General features: G+C 29.7%; 1 protein-coding gene across 1 annotated transcript; it reads right to left on the bottom strand.

The window, feature by feature from the left end:
* Window positions 1-1,558: 1,558 nt before the first annotated feature.
* On the bottom strand, window positions 1,559-20,472 carry LOC131609812 (phytyl ester synthase 2, chloroplastic-like). Its single transcript, XM_058881614.1, has 14 exons — window positions 20,180-20,472; window positions 8,730-8,781; window positions 8,573-8,628; window positions 8,314-8,472; window positions 7,914-8,018; window positions 7,082-7,188; window positions 6,602-6,723; window positions 5,692-5,800; window positions 5,011-5,141; window positions 4,436-4,805; window positions 3,393-3,506; window positions 2,440-2,525; window positions 2,215-2,324; window positions 1,559-2,140 (listed from the first exon to the last, which is right to left on the bottom strand). The coding sequence occupies exons 1-14, from the start codon at window positions 20,463-20,465 to the stop codon at window positions 1,950-1,952; spliced, it is 1,998 nt and encodes a 665-aa protein (XP_058737597.1). The 5' UTR covers window positions 20,466-20,472; the 3' UTR covers window positions 1,559-1,949.
* Between the last annotated feature and the right edge of the window lie 1,743 nt (window positions 20,473-22,215).

Genomic DNA, 22,215 nt, shown 5'->3' with positions numbered 1-22,215 from the left:
TTCAACCATCCCTTATGAAACATACGACTCATATATTCTCCACCAACATAAATGTATTGTTTATAACATAAATCATTGTATTGTTGCAATTGTATTTTAATGTAAACATTTTGAATGACTATGTTATAAATTATATGTAATTTATGCAAATGAATGACATGTGAATGATTTATGCAAATGACTAATGTGTAAATATCTTATGAAAATTCACTTTTTGTTAGAAATAAATTTAGTTTATGAATGACTAATGATTTATGTTATCCAAAACTACCACTATAACTTTACCAACAATATTATCTCAGTTATCCTTAAAAAAAGAAAATTATCTCATAAGTGCATCTGAAGATTATAATACATATTCACCCCTTGTCATCAAATATACGAGGAAATGTGACACACACATTGCTTGAAGGATGTATCTGAAGAATGGTGTTTTTTTACAATTGATTCTTATTCTATCAGTAAAATTGTTTTTTTACATTGGTTTATGTTGTAACCAATCTAAAATGTGTTAGGTTTTTAATGAAAAAAATACCATGTAACAGTTTGGTGCTCTTCACGTGGCTCTCTTGTCTCCATTTTCTCATGCTTTGTATCAAAGTAATGCATGTGCTCCGGGCCATCTTCCACCCCTTTGGTCCTCTTGAACCACCATCATCATCTCTATGCTCATCATTAATGCCCGTTGAGGCAACTTGTGCTCACTTATACTCACCTCACCAATGCCCAATACTTTTGTCTTTCTCTCTTTTCATCATTTATCCATCATGTGTTAAGTTTTTTTTAGTATCGGCCTACATGCTCTACGTTATTTTTAAGTAGGGGTGGCCAATGTACATATTTGTCCAGTTTAGTCATGTTCCGCAAAAACCTATAAAAAAAGGATTTGACAAATATAGTAGAGGTTGTAGACCTAAAATATTAGTTTGTCTTACGAAAAAAATGAGGGCGGAGCACAGCCGACAAACCTTGCACTCCTAATCTAAAAATTACAAAAATTTATATTAATGCACACACCCACAATAAACAGGACAAAGGCAGACACAATAGAGGGGGCAAACCTAAAACTTAGTTCGCCACACGAAAAATATGGACAAAACAAGCATACCGGACAGACCAGCCACATTTTGTCACCGCTAATTTTGAGCAACTTTGTATTCCTAATTTATGGAAATTTTCCTATATGATTGGCCGTGTTTTATAATGTCATGGTGTGGTTATTGGAGGTTTAAATATATGAAGGGCTAACATTTGTTTTAAATATATGCAAGATTAACACCTCTAAGAGGAGGCGTGTCACCTTGTCCGACATTTATATAACACTCGCACGATACATGTTAAAAAGGTCAACCAAGTGTCCCAAAAATTGTTTCTTTCTTATCTTTGACACTCTTCAACTCAGTATCAAGCACCCATAAAACACTCATAGAACATGTTGTATTGTATGCTGAAATTGTTTTAATGATGATTGTTGTTATAATTTGATTATTTGGTTTTTCTACATGCTGTTTGACAATAAATTTTAAAAATAAAACAACATTTTTACAAAGCAAACAAATCTCAAAAGTTGGTCTGAGTTGGAGAAAATGGCATAAACACAGACCAAAGGACCATATAGGTTTATCAGACTTTTCAATGCAAACAATCATCCAAACTAAAAACCAACCACAGAAAGTATTGGAATGAATTCCAAACACTTCTGGTGTGTGAGTATAGACGAAAGAAATATAGTTTCACTATGATAGGGAATGATAGATTGATACCTCGTACATGGTTCAAGATGCCATGACCCTAGAATAAAAGTTTACAAATTTACCTGCAACTTGAGTAGTTATGATCCTTTCCCAATCACTTATTTTTAGCAGTTGCTTCTTTTTAATTTAAATTATAGGAAGATTTGCACAATGGTCCAACCTTCTATAGGACATACCATTTTCTGTGCAGAACAATCAAATTTCAAAAGTTGGAATGTCGGATGTAGGACCGTGTGTAGCTTGGTATAATGACCGAGTCAATACATTTCTATAGGGGTCACTTTCCCGTTTTTCCTTCAAATAAGCAATGCATCTCTCTACCTCAGTTTTCACTTCAAGATATAATTCTTGAGACTTGTCCTTGTTCTTAAGTTCCTGTTTCCTTCCTGTCAAACAATATCTCAAATTTTACCACCACATTTTAGTTATTCCAAGTTGAGAAATACGCATTGTGCATTACCTTCCGTTTCAATTGGTTTTCCAAAATAAAAGTAGAACCGGCCCGGAACTTTAGGCAAAATTCCAGGTGGATACACTTGTTGATTTTCCACCTCACCGCCAACACCAACCCTAATTTAGCAATATATGAGGGACAAAAGTAATGCTTATGTGTGTGTGATAAAAGATGGAAAAAAGGAAAGTATATAAAAAATGGTATGAATCAACAAAAAGCAAAGATATATACCTCAACTGCACAGCCTCATTTTTAAGATTTTCTATTACAGAGCTAAGGTAAGGAATCCTCATGAAGTCATCATAATCAATCACAATCTGAAAAGAGCAAAGACATATGGCATTGTGATATTCAAATCTAGGTTTAAGATATCCACAAAAATTCTAATATGGAATTTTCAATCCCTCTGTTATTTGCTACGGTGAGTGTTACAGTACACAAATTCTTCATAGTGCCAGATAGATTTTCACGAGATAGAAGATAAACTCCTACGTGGTGTATTGGGCCGTTGATTCAAGCAAGACCATAAAAGTATGTACTTCTTCTGGGTTTAGTTTGTCTTTAATGGGTGTTGGCAGAAAAGGTCTCTCTAGTTGATGGAGGATTGTTCATGTGGCAAGGGAATAGGCTGTTGAGGCTTCATTGGGGTAGTGGTCATGGAAGCAGAGAAGGTAGTGAGAGACGGCGGTTGCTGGGAGACTTGACAGAAAAGCAACATAGGAGTTTCTTGCTTTTTTTTTCTTTTAAACATACCAACTCCCTAAGACTACTCAACGATTATAAATATGTCACAACATGTGTGGTTTCCACTAATTGCTGAACCTTTCCCATATCTTATAAATGGAAATAACTAAATGCTAGAAGAGTACAACATAACTTCCATCCAAATGGCTAAAATGAATCCAAAATCTGATCTATCGATCCATTTCTGTATGCAATAGGCCTAAATGCTGCATTTACCACAATGCAATCGAAAACTTTTGATGACAGCTTACAAGGAAATTACACTAGTAGTAACCAAAAAATTAAATCCTACAGTTCATAATAACTTACTGAGTAAGAAACTATAGTAGAATTATGCTTCCCATAAAAATTGGTAAGGGGTTGCCTTCATTGCCAGCAATGTGAGAAAAATAATTACTTTGTAAAGGAAAACCATTGGCTGATTAAATACTGAAACTTACTTGACCAAGATCATCTTCTCCAACAGAACCAAAAGGTATGATTTTGGCTCCAAATCTGGCAGCCATCCTGACAAACTCTGATTGTTCAGGCCAGAATAACTTGTATTCTTCGCCCTAATAATTATCACAAAATGATAGAGAATTTAACAACTCTAGTATAGTTCAGTGATTAAATATAAAGATGGAAACACAGTGCAACTCAAAAAAATAAACGTTGAAATTCCAACATTAAATGTGAATTTAATAATACAGTAATCATTTCCTTTCTTTTTTTGACGCCTCGCTTTCTTTTCTAAAAACTAGAAGGATACCGTCTGTTGGTGAACACTTTATAAGACTTAATACTTAAGACTTTTGGTTAAGATGTGGTGTCTCTCTCACTTGTGTGGTTGAATGTGATGATCCCCGGACACCCTCATAGCCCAATACCTCCGGCATCATCTTATATGTCTGCGGATGGGATTGCGGTTGTTGCGGAACACTTAATGTTGCTTCTTCAGCAAAAGCCAGATGCACCAGACAGACAGTATGTAAGTAAGTGGTGCATTAACTTCGACAATGTATGGAAACAGTGTAGGTGATATGTGTATGGGTCATCTCACTTATAAAGTGTTCAACCTTCACTTTTCTAAGCAGGACTTCCAAGTCACACTTGTACATAACAATATTTTATTTTATTTTTTTGACAGATCCAACGTGTGATATTAAATACCAAGCATTTGATGCAATTATATGATTATGCTGGCAAAGTAATATTCTTTTTCTCCAGCACATCCAAGACCTACTACAATTCATGAATTTTATTTCTTTTTACCTTTAAATGAATTATAAAAAAAGAGGTTATAAGGTATAACTTATAACTGATAACTCAATCAATTCATATAAATCACAAGCTCTATCTAATCTTCCTAACCAGCTGACTGCATTTAGTTCCAACTGTTCAAGAAGAACAAGTCAAAGATTTCAAATAAAGTCAGGTGAGCAAAACCAGATTCCATGAGAAAGATCAAACTCAAAATAAAGAGCCAACATAATGGATTTACCTTCCTATGAAAAGCCTCGCGAAACCCTCCAGGAAATAATAGGACATGCGACTTGGAAGAAAAAAGCTTGAAAAGGTTAGTTGCTGTTACAGGTACAATACCCATAACTCTTAACCAGTCAAAAAAAGATACTTTTGGCAATCTTCCACTTTTCAGTCTCCTAAACATAAAGGGATGTGCCATTCCTCGAACAATGATGTCTCGTTCGGTATAAGTTCGAGTTAACAAGGAAACTTTGTCCAATGCTAGTAGCATGTGATTCCCAACTAACAAAACAGGCCCCTCTAGAGGAATTCCAGCAAGGCCCTTTACAATCTTTCCATCCTCCAAAGTAGAAAGCATTACAGAGCTAGTGATGAAGTTAAACAAACTGGAAGCATTATAATTGAAAGGTGTTAAATGCTATTAGTTGATTACAGATCAATTCAACTAACAAGAATAAACAAATATGAATTGATAGGCATACAATGTCATCAAGACATCAATATCAAACAACTCGTGATGGTAGTTGCACCATGAATTCTCTTGCTTTGTGTTAATAGATTAAATAGTCAAATTTATTCAGTAAGTTTTACCTGTATGATTCTATTATTTTGTTGACCTCATCTGGTGTAGGCGGTATGAAATCTGAAGCATAGTCATGATACTTGCCACGCCGGTAGTATGTAGTTTCCTTGATTATCGTTACTAGGTCAAGGCTGCCTTCCTGCAAAGGCCCCAAAGCTAGGGTCAGTTAACCTCCTACTGGTTTGACATCATTTGTATCAAACGAATAAGATCGTGATGCATTCCTGGATGGAAACTTAACGGGAAGCATGTGTTGGAAACCCAACAAAGCACAAGTAGAAATAATAAGAGGAAAATGCGGCAAACAACACACAACAGAATGATTGTTTATTAATTGATGGAAAAGTGGAATTACAGAAAGGGAAATGACCCTAGATATGACACAGAGCAAGCGCCTATAGGTGGCTAGAGCCTCTTATTCATGACTAAGCAACAGAATATTTTTCAAGGTAATCCTCTCAACCTCTCATCCATTCCTTATATTGTGGAATCGTACAATCATTCACTCTCTGCACTCTCTAACAGAATTACTGCTCTTTCCCCTTTTTGCCCCTTCTAGAATAAACTCTCCATACCTTGGGCCCATTGGGCTGATGCTAAACCATAACCTCATTTGTCTCATTCCCTGTCACATGGTCTCTATCAGCATGCCAATAGAAGAAAAAAAAAAGAAAAGGAGAAAAGAATACCAGGAATAGGAAATGGCCAATGTCATCAAATTTACGGAGTTCACAGTTAGGCAGTAACTGACGTAGTCTTTCACCTTCCTGTTGGCTAGGTAGTAACTGGTCCTTTCCACTAAAAGAACAAATGAAATAACTCAGTTTCATCTTGCAGAAAGAATCATACACTGAAAAAGGAAAGTGCCATGTGTTTATGAAAAGGAAACCATGGTATGTATATAAAAGAAAAGGTTTAGAAGTAATAATTATAGTTCTTCCTCAGTCAATAAAGATAATTAGCAGTTATTTTAATTATTTCCATTATCCTAGTCATACTGTTAGTGCTGATTTATCATGGCTTATAGGAAGATGTCAGTGGGCCATTTACTTTACAGTTATGGAGGTTCTGTTAGCAGAACTCCTCAAATGGTTATTCCATCTATTATGAGTATAGTATTAATCTAATAACAGCAAAGATGGATTTCTACAATCTTTCTCTATCTAATATTAATAAATTTTCATTAAATTGGTTGTTCGCACTAAACACTCTTTTTATCAATTTCTTCAGCAATAGCATTGTGATAGGTCTTTTATTGTTAGTTAAGAAGTAGTTATTTGTTAGTTAAATAGTTGGTTAGTCAGTTAATGGATAGTTAATAGTCTGATAAGAGGTAGTTAGGTTAAATAAGGCATGCTGCCTATTAATAGAGAGGAGGATTAGAGAGGGGATTATCTTATCATACGAGAGGAATAGGGCCTTTTGGCATTGGGAGGTTGGCAGACCCTTGAAGTGCTTCCATTGTTCGTAATCAAAGGGGATTCTTCCCCATTTTCAGTTATAATATACCTGTTGGTTCTATCATATTTCTGCTATTAGATAGGACAAATGATTCGATATAATGACCAATGTAAGTTATACAATCACAAGGAGATGAACCTGCAAAGTATCAAAGTCTGAGCTTTTATAGCATATAGGCGTGAATCAGCATATGCTGAAGGAGACTTGAGCATCTTTAGTTTCCACAAAAATGTTTCTTTTGGTAAAATGCCTGCAAGAACCTGATAATTCAATCAACAAAAGATTTTCAGTATTGAAAGTAAATGAAGTGAAAGCTCAAATGAGCAACAACTAGTCAGATCAAAGAAAATGCAGTGATGTGCAACCACGGTCTTCCAAAATCCAGCATATTCCACTTTTACAATGTTTAAATTACAATAGGAGAACGAAAATAAGTTAGCCAATGTTCACAATATTTATTCTGAATTATGCTTTAAGCACTTTCAATGGCATTAACTCGTTATTACTCGCACAACATGCTTCAAATATTCAAAGCATAAAGAAAAAGTCACACACTGCTCTTCTAATTGAAATTGTTTTTATTTAATTTTTTTAATAAAAACAATAATAGAACCTTACAGGAAGAGATGATGCAAAAGTGTTAAAGTCGCCTAGTGGCTCTCTTGCTGCATTTAGTAGTGGAAGTCCTTTCACAGCATTATCGAACACCGTCCTTAGAATGTCTCCTAATGTTAAAAGAAAAGTTGAAGGCAAAAATATAGAAAAGTATCATTTTCTTTGGTAAAAGATAAAGACGGAATACAAGTTCACTATGATATTTGAACTTTACCAAAAAAAACTAGGCCTTAAGATGTTGGAGTGAAAAAATAGCATAGGTTCCTAGTGACATAGAGGAAATAAAGCATTTGCTAATTTAATTAACTAGAAAACTATGATTCATAAATAAATTAAATTTTAGCAGAATGCATAAGCTGAAAATAAATAAAAAAGAATTAAAGACAAGAACGAGTAAAGGCATGAAACATTTACATGGTTAAGAGAAAAAACTAGATCCACAACAATCTCATACGCCATAAACCATAGTGGGTAAATCCTATGAAAGTAGGGATGAACAGACATAAATAATGGTGGGTAAATCCTATGAAAATAGGGAAGTAGAGACATAATATGAAATTTACAGGATTGTCTCAAACAACTTGGAGGCACAGTTCCAATCTTATAAATTAGAGTCCTAATAAAGAGAAACACAATATTTAAAAAAGAAAACATCTTTGCTGAAAGAAAACAATTCTTCACGTAATTCTCGTAAACTAGATTCGTTTTCTGCATAACATTCAACATTTTCAAGATATATTAGGAGCTATGAAGATAAAAATTGGACTAAAGGCACCTGACATGGGTGTTGAGAAAATAGTACATAATAAAAAACTGCAAAGAAAAATGAGCAAACCTGCACTCAAGCTGAGAATGTTAGGCAGAGCAGGAAAGTGTGTGGCAGGCAACACGTCCAACAATGATGTTAGAAGTTGCACCTGGGACCTACCGAAAGAAGTAGCTGCCAAATAGGAAGGTCATGGTCAGATGATCAGGTACTTTATGATTCTTTACAGATTTGCTGTTACAGTAAAAACAACTTGGATATTGTTAAGGAATTTTCACTCAAAGCTCTAGCTATGAAATGGATTTTCACTGAACCATTTCCAATAAATGGCATTACTCGGAAAACACTAATCTCCAGCTTATTCATAGGCAATAACAGACATCTTACTTGAATTTGCCAAAATTAGTATAAGATCACTAAAAGGAAAGCTAATAAATCTTATCTATATGACTAAGAGCTAAAAAGTTACCTGGATTTGCCAAAATTAGTACAAGATCAATATGAGGGTTACGAGCGGCAATAGCCAGCGCAAGGCAGCCTCCTAGGGATTCTCCGACGAGATATATGGGCCTATTTGGTGAACGCTGATACTCTAACCTAACTGTTGTCTCAACTAATTTCACAAGGTCTACAACATGAAAATAAATAATGATGGAATACACTTCTGAAAAAGAAACATAATGTATATGGTAAGAGAGTTGAAGATGAGCAGTAGAAGCAAAAATAACCTGTAAATGGTGTTCGATCGGCAAATGGAATATGCAAGCACCACAAATCAAATATCCTTGAATGAACAAAAAAATAACAAAATTAATATTTCATTATTGCATAATTGATTTAATGTGAAATGCTAGTAGGTCTAAAAAAGGTGAAATGAAGAGAAACCTTCCGAGTTGGCGATGATGCGAAACAAGTCCCAATCCCACGCCATCAATTCCTGTAAAATTTGGAATATAATAAGCTTGTTGTTTGATACATAGGGCATTAGATTACATGAATAAATATTGTGGTGAAATAAACTATATGGTGCACAACCAATATATAGAATTAATAATGTAATTGCAAATGAGATCGTAGAGCTGGAAGCATTGTGCGAAGTAAGACGCTCTCATCTCACACAGCATCTCAGCTTCAGATAGTTGCCACAAGAAGGTGGCGGCATTTCCGCCACCACCGAAACCTCAATCCAATTTTCTGATCTCTGCGTAATCTCATCAAGAAAAATGGAAACCAGAGATGGAAGTGGAAGAAAAAAATAAACTTCTCAAAACTCTCTTCCCCTGAACCCCTCCATTGTTTTCATTCAAAGTAGATTAGTCCAATTGGCTTAATTGCAATTTTTTTTTTTTTCTTCTATTTTAAAAATTCAGATTTGTTATGAATAAAGATTTATTCTTCCTTTTCATTGGCATATTCTCTATTAATAGATGTGACTTTCTATGTTTCTTGAATCCTATAAATAAGACTCATATTATAATGTAAATGGTACTTTTGATGATGATAATACAAGATTACTTTCACTTTTCTTTTTCTCTCACTTCTCTTTCTCTCACTTATCTATCCTTTATCTCTATATTATTTTGGTTAATTTCATAACACGTTATCAGCACGAAATTCTCAGATATAATAGTTATTTAACCTATTATATATTTGATTAAGATAATATCAATTATAATTTTGATGGATCCCAAAAAAATTGCAAGAATAATATTAAAATATCTCATAAGGATTTCATAAAGATTTTTTTCTTGTATCATCTAAAAGTTTATAATTTTTAATATGCTCATAAAAGATTGTCATTCTAGAAGAACGATACAAATAATTTTAACGCATCTCAGGATGATGGTTATATTTTGTAGATCATTGTTTATAACAAATTATTTATATATTTCTTGAAGAATTTATCAAGTATCCTTGAAGGATAACAAAACAAATTATTTGTAGATCATTGTTTAATTTATATATTTCTTGAAGAATTTATCAAGTATCCTTGAAGAATAACAAAACAAATTATTTGTAGATCATTGTTTATAACAAATTATTTATATAATTCTTGAAGAACTTATCAAGTATCCCTGAAGGATAACAAAATAATTATTTATATAGTTCTTGAAGAACTTATCAAGCATCCCTGGAAGAATTTAGTGATATGATTTTGTATGATTTTGATAATCATGAGATACAATTATATTGGTTTTGAATATATTGCCAACCATTACACAGATTATATATACTTCTTGATGCTTCAAAATTAGGATGGTCAGTGTTTAATTTCTGTCATCAATTGTAATATCTCATATTAAACAAAGTCTTGTTGATACTATTTTTTTATATCTTATTATTTCTAAATATTGATATTTTATCAAGATAATTGAGACATTGAAACTTTATTTTATTGCTGCTAACAAAGTAATCTCACTCTCCATATCCATTGGTACTAGTCAAACAATAAAATTAGTCTCTTATGTCACTAGTTAGTGATTTGGTTTATATAATTAACATGTATCATTCTTTTTTATTGTATAGACTATATTTTTGCACTACAAAGTTTTTTTTTTACAACTATGTTGCAACACACACACACATATAACTATAGTCTAAAGTTGCTACATATTTTAAAGTTGTTATAATAGTGCTTAGATTTCTCGTATAAATCTTGATTATACTATTCTTTTCTATTTACAAGTATAATGTATGGATGACATTTGTAACAACTATCAACTTTTTCATCGAGTTTGTACTACATTTATATTAGTATAATTGAAGCACGTGACATTGTAAACCAGAAATTTACAAATTACACTTAAATGTATTGTTGGTAATTAAAATCGGTTAAGTGATCTCGGATATAATATGATGCGAATAATTAATATTGAAGAACCTGAAGTTTTTTCAGTCCAGTAAATTGTTGTGTTTCTAAAGAAAATTAAAAATCAAAAAAAATGATTTTTTCATGACATTAATTGTTGCATTGACCAAAATATCATGAAAAATATTTATTGTCTACTCACAACCAAAAGCTTGTGAAATTGTCTTCTTAGAAAATGATCTCATTTTCTGAATTTTTTCTTTCCAGAACTTTCTTGATAAGTATCACATATATTATTAAAAATTGATATTGAACATTGTAGCATATGTTCATATGAAAAAAAATGGACTTGAAGATCCATTCTTTAGACGTCTAAAGTCAGTTGTATGACTGATACTTATGAGGTTATAACTTCTAAATTATACTTTGGAAACCTGCAATCAAGTACATTAAATATTTATTCGCAACAAGCCAACAAGATACTATATCTTAATCCTCCGTAAACTTACCATTTATTCTAATATTTCTCATCTAAGTGAATATTTGGATGTGTTGTGTATACTCCAATTACTCCAATATAATACATTAAGATGAGTCTTGAAAGAATATTGATATGAATCTCAATTTTGAGGATATGATTTGAGCAAATAATAAAACACTTGATTGCAGTCCAGTAGGCTGATTATCACTTAATAAATTATTTTTTCAATATTAGTGGGAGGGAATAAGGAGTTGAAATCATGAACGAGAAGTTCAAATAAACAATTTTAAATTTTGATCCCCATAAAAACCAATATGAACCAAAAGTTCGAAATATTTTATGGTTTTAGTTTATGCATCAACTAGATGGTCACGTGTTTGTTTGTTGTCAACTTGCAACCAAACGTTTACGAAATTGCTAGCTCAATTGATTTGAATAAGAACTCATTTTCCCGAATATCATGTCAAGAAAATTAGTCTTGATAATGCTACAGAATTTTTCATCTCAAGCATTTAATGAGTATTGTATGTCTACTGAAATTGATACATTGAACATTCAGTAGCACATGTTCATACAGAAAATGGAATTGCAGAATCATTTATTAAACACATGAAATTAATTGCTAAACCGCTTATTATGAGATGCAAACTTCCAATTTCTGCTTGGGGACATGCAATTTTGCTTGCTCCAATATTGATTCACATCAGGCCAACAAGTTATCACACCTCTTCCCTTTTATAGTTAGTTTTTCGTAAAGAACATAATATTTCCCATCTAATAATTTTTGGATGTGCAGTGTATGTTTCAATTTCTCTACCCCGACGCAATAAGATAGGTTCTCAAAGGAGGATGAGAATATATGTTGGATATGAATCTCCATCTATCCTAAGTACCTTGAACAAACAACAGGAGATTTATTCAGTGCTCGTTTTGTTGATTGTCATTTTGATGAATCAAATTTTCCAGCATTAGGGGGAGAGAATAAGAAGCTGGAAAAAGATATCAATTGGAATGAATTATCATTATCTCATCTTGATCCTCGAACAAAACAATGTGAACTAGAAGTTCAAAAGATAATTCAGCTTCAAAACTTAGTAAATTAATTACCAAATGCATTCACTGATCCAAAAGGTGTGACTAAATCATATATACCCACTTCAAATGCTCCAACAAAAATTGATATCCCTGCTGGACAATCAAATGAGTCTCGACCACGCCTGAAGCGTGGCAGATCAATTGGTTCCAAAGATAAAAATCTCCGAACAAGAAAGGGAGCTAAGAATAAAGATGACCCAAATGAGGATATAGAAAATTTAAAAGAATCTTCAGACAGAATAAACATTTTATCTCCATAAGAGATTGATCAGGTACCTGAAACTTATGAAAATAAAGAGATCTCGATAAATTATGTCCATAATGGAATACAATGGAACCGACATGAAGTCAACATTGATGATATTTTTTATATAATATAGCGCTAAATGTGATGAATGACAAAAAGGATCATGAATCAACGTCTAGTAAAGTTTGTACACTAAGTGAGGATTGGCCTAAATGGAAATATGTAATTGAAGCAGAATTAAACTCACTTCACAAGAGACAAATGTTTGGACGTGTAGTTTAAACACCTCAAGGTGTGAAGTCGGTTGGATACAAATGAGTTTCCATGCGAAGACAAAATGAAAATAATAAAATTGTGAGATACAAAGCTCGACTTGTTCCTCAATGATTTTCGCAAAGATCATAAATTAATTTTGATGAGACATATTCACCTGTAATAGATGCAAGCGCTTTTCGATATTTAATAAGCCTTATAGCACATGAAGGGCTTAATTTGCACATGATGGATGTTTTAACAGATTATCTATATGGTTCACTTAATAGTGACATTTACATGAAACTCCCTGAAGGATTCAATATACTAGAGGCACGTAATTTTGGATGTCGAGAAAACTACTCTATCAAATTGAACAAGTCTCTCTATGGGTTGAAAAATCTGGACGAATGTGATATAATCGCCTTAATGAATATTTACTAAAGGGTGGATATACAAATAACTCAATTTGTCCTTGTATTTTCATAAAAGGATGTGAAAAATAATTTGCAATAATAGTTGTCTATGTGGATGACATAAATATTATTGGAACTCCTGAAGAGCTCCCAAAAGCTTTAAATTGCTTAAAGGAAGAGTTTGAGATGGAGGATATAGGAAAAACAAAATTATGTTTAGGCTTACAAATTGAGAATTTGGACAATGGAATATTTGTACATCAGGAAGGTTATATAAAAAAGTGCTGAAACACTTATACATGGAAAAATCTCATATGTTGTCTACTCCAATGATTGTTATATCATTAGATGTAGAGAAATATCTGATCCTTTCAGGCCTCGAGAAAAGGATTTAAAAAATTGATTGATCCTAAAGTACCATATCTTAGTGCAATTTGAGCACTAATGTACCTTGTTAATTATACACGTCTTGATATATCATATGTGGTCAATCTATTAGCAAGATACAATTATTCAGCTACACAGAGATATTCAAACAGAGTCAAACATATACTTTGTTTTTGTAGAGATGCAGGTTACTTGTCAGACTCTCACAATGGTAGATCAGAAACAGGTTATTTGTTTACATGTGATGGTACAACCATTTCATGGAGATCTATGCAACAACTCATAACAACAAGTTCATGAAATGATGCGCTACATGAAGTCTCTTCCAAGAATAATTTAAGCAACAACTACAAAAAATATCGTCTCACATATAAATATCTGCATGATGGGGGAGAAATACATATGTTTTGCACTCTTTTTTCCTTCACCATGGTTTTGTCCCACTGGATTTTCCCGGTAAGGTTTTAAATGAGGAAATTCACATTCAAAGGATATTGTACTCTTTTTCCTTCACTAGAATTTTTTCCATTGAGTTTTTTCTAGTAAGGTTTTAATGAGACATAACCTCAATGGACATCCAAGGGGAGGTGTTATGAATAAAGATAAAAGTGGATATTCATCCTTATTCTTCCTTTTCATCTTCATGTTCCCTATTAATAGATGTGACTTTCCATCTCCCTTTGGTCCTATAAATAAGGCCCATATTATAATGTAAAAGGGTACTTTTGAAGATGATAATACAAGATTATTTTCTCTTTTCTCTTTCTCTCACTCATCTCTCCTTCATTTCTATATTATTTTGGTTAATTTATTTATGTTTTTTTAAATTTATTTTTTTCAAATTTTAATCTCCTTCTAAGTTAAGATCAAAATTTGATGACATAAGAGATGACTTAATTATGTGTCAATGCTACATTTTCATTAAATAATTCTAACTCATTATTATTCATTTAATTATAATTATTTTTTAGAAAATTACAAAAATTAATTATTTAAAATTTAAATACCAAAATTTTGAACACCAAAGAATTCAATCCTCATAACCATTTGGACATTAGAAAAAAAGTTACTTATGTGAGAATAGGTTGGACCGAGTTTGACTTTGTCGAATCTGAGTTTGACTTACTAAATAATTCAAAGCCTTAGTCTGACATACGACTTATCATAAACTTATTTTTTTGTCTGAGTCTGATCTTTTCGAAAGTCTGATTAGTCATTAGTTTATTAGTTTGCTTAAAAAGTCTATATCATTTTAATATATGTAAATAAGCAATTTAACTAATGATTAAATATACTAGAAAATCAAAAGTACAATGAAATTAAATGTTTGTTTACATTGACTTATTTAAGGAGTATAAGTTTTGTGAGATTATTTGTTTGGAAGAATTTATGTAAACAACTTATGACTTTATTCATAAGATTTTTTCAATTTATTTTCACAAATTCTTCGAGATAACTAAATTTTATTTTTATATTTTAATATAAAATACACAGTACAATATAAAAAGTAATAAATTTATTCATATTTATTAAAATATACTAGTTTAATAGGTTTATAAGATTTTTTTTTATATCATATGGTCTAATCTATTTAACTAAATAGAATTATAAAAGAATTTATGCCATTCTACTCAAAATTTCTACTCAAAATTTGACTTGAACATGTATAGATTAGACCGTATGTCCATGCTAATTAATTTAAACAATTCCCATCCCTAATCTTACCACTCAACCACTTAAGTTTAGCTGAAAGTTTTATAGTAGGACTAATATATAACAAATTCCCGTCTTCCTCCCACCACCTATTTTACTGGTTTTATGCTTCCATTCAAGCAGTATATATCAATACTGCCATACAACTTTCATTTTGAATAGACATTATTGTTTTAACAAACTTCCTTCTTTCTCTCACCACCTATTATACTAGTTTCATGATTTCATTTAAATATTATATATGCCATAAAACTTTCACCTAAACTTAGGTGGTTGAGTGGTGAGATCCTTCTTTAATAAATACAAAAGGTTGGGAGTTCAAATCCCTTAAATTGTAAATTAGCCTGCGTGAATTTCAAGTATTATAGTAGTACTAGTTGGTGTGGGGATGCTAGTGGAGTATTTGACTAGTCTGTTTGTATCAGTGGGGGGTGTAATTTTGTATTTAGTTTTCTGGTGTATATTGTACCTGTTATGGTACTACAATGTACTGGTTGTATTTACTCCTAGCATGTCTCATGCTGGAATGGCTTCTAAATTTTCATTAAAAAATTAAAGGATATAATTTAAACTCTACCATAAATATAAATAAAAGAGAAAGAAAATAGTGCAATTTAAAAACACTTTAGAGACTCTCTTTCTCTCATTATTGTTTCTTCACACAACATAACTGTGAGATGATAAATAAAAAATTATAAATTAAAGAAAAGAGATAAAACTAGAAAGAAATTAATAAATAAGAGAGTTGGAAAGAAAAATATAAAAGAGGATCCAAACCCATAAAAAAATAAAATAATGAAAAAAAACTGCAAGACATAAGTTAGGAGAATCTCTAACCCTATCCTTGGATCTCTTATCCACCATGCGAGTTGTAAAAAATATCTCCCTGTTTTTGTAAATGTACCTCGGGAAACACTTTTTTATAAAAAAAATTTAGTTTTTCCGTAAGTACATCTACGGAAGCGTAAAAAACACATTAAACTTAAGAAAAATTCAAATTATTTCAATTTAGCAAATCTTACGTAGATGTATCTACGGAATGCGTCAAAAATAGTTCTGTTATATTTTCAAATCAACTACATTTCACTCCTAAATTTCAATTTTGTATACAAAAATGGAAATCAAATTATAGTGCAATTTATAGGATGTATTCTTTTGGTGTACTATTTTCCATAGTTTAGGGTTTAAAAATATGTAAATTGATTATAATTTGATGTTCCATTTTTTAAACCCTACGACGCACTGTAATTTGATGTTCCATTTTTTAAACGCTAAATCCTAAGACAATGGAAAATAGAACACCAAAAGAATACATCGTATACATCGTATAGATTGCACTATAATTTGATGTTCTATTTTTGAAGTGAAATGTAAAAGATTTAAAGTATGACAGAATGTTTTGTATGTACATCTACATAACATTCTGTTTTTAACGTTTCCATAGATGTACCTACGGAAAATTTGCTGAACTGAAATAATTTGAATTTATTTAATATTTAATGTGTTTTTAACGCTTCCGTAGATGTACCTACGAAAAAAACCAATTTTTTATTTAAAAAAAGTACTTCTGAATGTACATCTACGAAAATAAGAGACATGCATAATTAAAATTTTGTCATGAGAAAATCAAAGAGTATAATGAAATATAATCTGAATTTAGGGATGCAAACTTAAAAATACCAGATATGTAAAACCAAAAAATATAAAATAATAATTGGTACAAATTTTAAAAGTTGAGGTAAAGTTGGACAAACGGGCAGATAGATTCAGTAGTTTAATTTTTAAGGTCTAATTTTGATCATTAAAATTTTGATTTTTGGCAAATCCGACCGAAACAATCTTAGGCAATCTAAATTAAATAACTGAATCAACTCGACACACAATCCGATCCGATTTCAATTGAGCCGTTCACATTTGTCGATCTCTAAATTGATGTGTGTCCGCCACTGTTGAGTGCTCCAAGATTAACCTTGGTATGCTTCTGTTTATATTCTAAATATAGTAATCCAAAAAATAATAAATAAATATACTGTAGTTTAAAAGCATAGTACACTAGCATGCCGTATAGGTAAGTATACGTCAAGGTCAAAGTTTATTGTGATTTCTTTTTTCATTATTCATTATGAGAACATGTCAAATAAATGTCGGAATTGATAGATTAGTCTGATGCTTAAACATATTCAGGTATTGTTTGGTTGAGTTTTATTTGGTTGTAAAACTTATTTTTAAATTGAAATTGACAATAAGGATTTTATAAATAAAGTAAAAAATTGTTTAATAATATTTATAATTTTCAAATTTCAAAGTTATTTTATTTAATATATAAATAAAATAATATAAAAAAGTGAAAAAATTAAATGAATATAATTTTATAAATATTTAAAATTATTTGAAAATAATGTTGGCATGTGAATGAATAATTTTTTTTTGAATTAGATAAAATAAAGTAATATAAAAAGAATTATGGAAATGTGTGTTGAAGTGAAGAATTAAAAAATAATTTATAATAATGTGATGGTATAAATTGTATTCATTGAGATTCGAAGATATATATAGTTATGTACATATAAATATTCTAATAAATTATTATAAAATTACTTTCAACCGCTTTAGTAGAAACTCCTTAAATTATATTTTTATTTTTAAAATAAAAGTCACTACTTAAATTATATTTTTATTTTTAAAATAAAAGTTACTTTTTTTATAAGAAGCTTTTTGTAAAAATTGTTTGGCCCAACTTTTCCTTTAAAGTTGAAGATAAGTCAATAAAAAATCAGGTCAAACATAATCTCAATATGTGATTACGACTTTCAAACACGTTGCAATATAATCATCTTTCTCTTTCTTATAGAAAATAGGTTTAATATTCTATTATGTGGTCTTGTATGTTAATTTTTAAAATTATTCTGGTATTTTAACTTAAAATATTTATATTAATTTTTTAATTCTATAAAATGTATTATGCTAATCTTTTTCAATTAATTATCAACGAATTATTGACCAATTTTTAAGTTTTTTTTATTGTTAATTAAATAAAATAAATGATTAATATATTATATTTTAAAGAATTAAGAGATCAATAAAAAATTTAATTTAAAAATTAAAACGAATTCCAAAATTAAAATATAGTAAAAAAAAAAATTAAACCTAAAAAATCAAGTCGATGTATGAATATGAAAATTTCAAAATTTGAAATGCGTACTATCGAATGGTGGAGCCCCTCCAAACACTCAATCTTTAAAGACTTGACAAATTAAATCTTAGAAGTTATTTTTGAATAAGTTTTAATTTATTTTTAAATTAATTAATTGACTAAATTTAAAAATAAAGAAAAAACAAAAAACATTATGTGTAATCTTATTTTTTTAAATATCTACATCTGTATGTAAATTTAATTGAATATTACTAGCATGTGTCCATAGAGCACATGTTAAAAAATCTACAAATAAAAAATTTCTCTTTAAAAAAATAATTTAAAATTAGGACTGGCCTAATACATGTTTAGGTCTAAGGCGGGTTTTAAAATGAAGTCTAATATAAAATATTTAAAATTTATTTATTGAATTTTAAGTTTTAAAATTATTTATGAAATTATTTTAATTAATTTTATTTATATGTTTTAATTGATAATAAAAGTGATTTATGGTATTAATCTTAAATAAACTTTTTAAATTTTTATATTATTATTATTATTAATGTGAGCTCATCATAGCATGAAATTGTAAAATAAAAAAGCCTAAATATTTTTTTTAAAAAAAGTCTATTTATATTATATTTTATGGTGTCGGTCAATGTTTACCATGTGCATTGTTGTATTTAATGTCTCTACACTAACTTTTTTCCATTCTTTTATGAGTAGTGCTATTTAGTACGAAGCAATTTGAAGAAGAAATGCAAGAATGATTATGTGTCACTATTTTAGTGGTAAATTTTAAATTAATTTTAAATTTAACTTCCTTTTTTAATAGGGATCATGGGGGTTGTAGTGATAATGGATGGTTGAGATCTATTCTTGCATTTCTTGTTTTTCCACTTTCTTACTAATAAGCATTTTCCTTCTTTTAATGATAGTCTATCTTCAAATTAAATTAAATTGGAAGTAAAGCTAGTAAACCACACAATAAAGCAATGCAATATTAAAATGTCGAAAGTGAATATTACTAAATAGAAAAAATTAATTTAGAGGCCAAAGACAATAGTTTATGTGACCTACCGACCTGTTTAAAACATTAATTATATATTTATAATAAATTTAATAACAATTTTCAAGATAACATTTTTTTATTTACTTCTTAAATTGTACCTTTAGGGCACATTTTCCAAATTAATTGTACCTTTAGGGTTATTTTTTAATGATTAATTTGTTTTATCTAAAATAGAGTTTTCAACTTCTTAAATTGGCCTTCTTAAATTGGCCGCCACTTAATGTATTTATAAAATTTGAAGATATAGAAATAACAAAAGATTTGAAAACCTTATACAAAATAGGGAAGTTGAAGATATTATCATAGTGTATAGAAGATGGCATAATAGGAAGACTAGAGATTATCCTATTAATTTAATGGTTTAGTAGCCTTCGTTTTTGTTTTTCTTGTCTGATAGTGTATGGCAGATCCTCGTGATCGCCTTGTATCGCTTGTTTTTTGAATTAATCAAAGTTTATATTGATTAAAAAATAAATTTGTTTTATTTTTTGAAAAAATAACTATTGTAAATTAATTTTAAATAAATAAATGCATTACTAATTTTTCATTCGATCTCCCATTCGACAAAATTTAAGGATTACACTTTTGAGTTATTAAAGGAAGTCAACAAAGATTAAAATTTGTGTATACTTTAGTAGAAAAGCTCTACATTAATTTTGTTTAAAACAAAGATTTATGTATTGGTTTAGAAGTTTTTCAGCAACTAATTAATAACAAAACAATGACTGACCTGGCAAGAACAGCATCAGCGGAGAATTCTCCAACGGCAAACCGCAGTCTAACGGCGAAAACCACCGCGGAGGTCCACCGTCTGCTTTTATCAGCACTTTCGCTTGCTCCAAGTATTCTTTCCAACCACTCCGTCTCTGCTTCTCCTCCATTGCTCCAACACTGTTGACTGACATGGCAAACCGAGCAGAGGTTATGCTCCGTATACTGCCTGACTTAAGTTTCAAGGCCTGAAACGGCTGCTTGCGGCGGAAGAGCGGGGAGAAACAAGCTCCAGCGGCAATCATGGTTGTTTGGTTACTCGGCAGCGGTTGCATGACATTTGAATAAGTTATTACTAGAACAATATATAGATAGAGAATTTTCTCATCTACTGCTATATATATATATATATATATATATATATATATATATATATATATATATATATATATATATATATATATATATATATATATATATATATATATATATGGCATATCATATAAGAATGACATATTTATATGAGAATGTGAGAATGAATCTGAACTATTGGATTTTAAAATAAATGGTGGAGATTATATATGAATCTTTTTTCTCTCTCATGCATCTTGAAATAAATGAAATAGGAGAGAGAAAAAAAGATTCATTTATAATCTCCACCATTTATTTTAAAATTCAATGGTTCAGATTCATTCTCACATTCTCATATAAATATGTCATTTTCATATGATATATATATATATATATATATATATATATATATATATATATATATATATATATATATATATATATATATATATATATATATATATATATATATATATATATATATATATATATATATATACACCCAACACTGTAAATTATTATACCTTAATGCCATTTTATGTCTCTATTGAGTTGTGTTTAACATTCTATCTTCTATTACAAAATTCAATTTTCTCCCTCTATCAATATTTTTAAAATCGGATAAGCTATTGCATTAGTAAAAATCGGTCAAAATTGATAAATTGGCAAACGCGATTTTGAAAAATCGTTGATTTAAATATTTATTTGTTCTCAGAAAAAATTACGATGTTTTAATAAAAAAATTTATAAAAAAATAAAATTATAATATTAATATATCTTATTTAAAATTTATTTGGATTTGTATTTTTACTATTTTGTTGTGTGTGATGATTATGTTTAAAATTTTAATTTTAAGAATGAATTTGCGAAATTATGATATTTTGTAATTCTGAAATTCTGAAGATATTGTAATATTTTTAGAGCCTGTGTCATTCGGTTTGAGCGTTTAATAATTATATAATTTTGTTATGTAGATTAGTTCATGCAATCAAATTATTCGATTTAATCTGATTTAATCATTTGATTCGATCAATGACTCAATAATTTGACAATAAATCAGTAACTCAATACCCGCATCTCAGGGTGTACCCAATAATTATTGACGCCTAAGGCAAATTTTGTAAAAAATTTAAATTAATAATAATAATAATAATATTTTTATTTACAAGTGAATTTTTTTGAGTTTTTTAAGAAGTAAAATTATTTATCAATGCTTTATATTTTATTTTCATCTAACAATAAGTAATATTTATTGAAAAATGATTGGTTTTAAATAAAAGTTATTAACATTGATAGTATTTGAAAAATTTATTTCTACAAACACAACCATTATAGAAAAAATGGTTTATAATAATCTATAAATAATAAACATATATTTAAAAGAATTAAATCTTTTATATGATTAAGAATAATTAATTAGTAAAAATTTAGAATCTAATAATGTACCTCTTCTAAGAATTTTACATTTGAAAAATTATATTAATCGATGTATTATTTAATATTTATATTATTTATCTTTATATTAGTCAATACATATTAATGACCGTTCATGATAAATATAATTTTATTTTCAATATTAATAAATTTAAAATTTAATATTAAATAAAGAGTTACATTGTTTAAATCTACTTTAGAATGAGGGATTGTTTTGTCTCTTATATAAAAATTAATTAAGTTAAATTATTTTGAAATTTCTATAATTTG

The sequence above is a fragment of the Vicia villosa genome, linkage group LG6, assembly GCF_029867415.1.
Source record: "Vicia villosa cultivar HV-30 ecotype Madison, WI linkage group LG6, Vvil1.0, whole genome shotgun sequence".
NCBI lineage: Eukaryota > Viridiplantae > Streptophyta > Magnoliopsida > Fabales > Fabaceae > Vicia > Vicia villosa.
The sequence above is the reverse complement of the archived record's forward strand: the minus strand, read 5'-3'. Positions and strand labels throughout refer to the sequence as shown.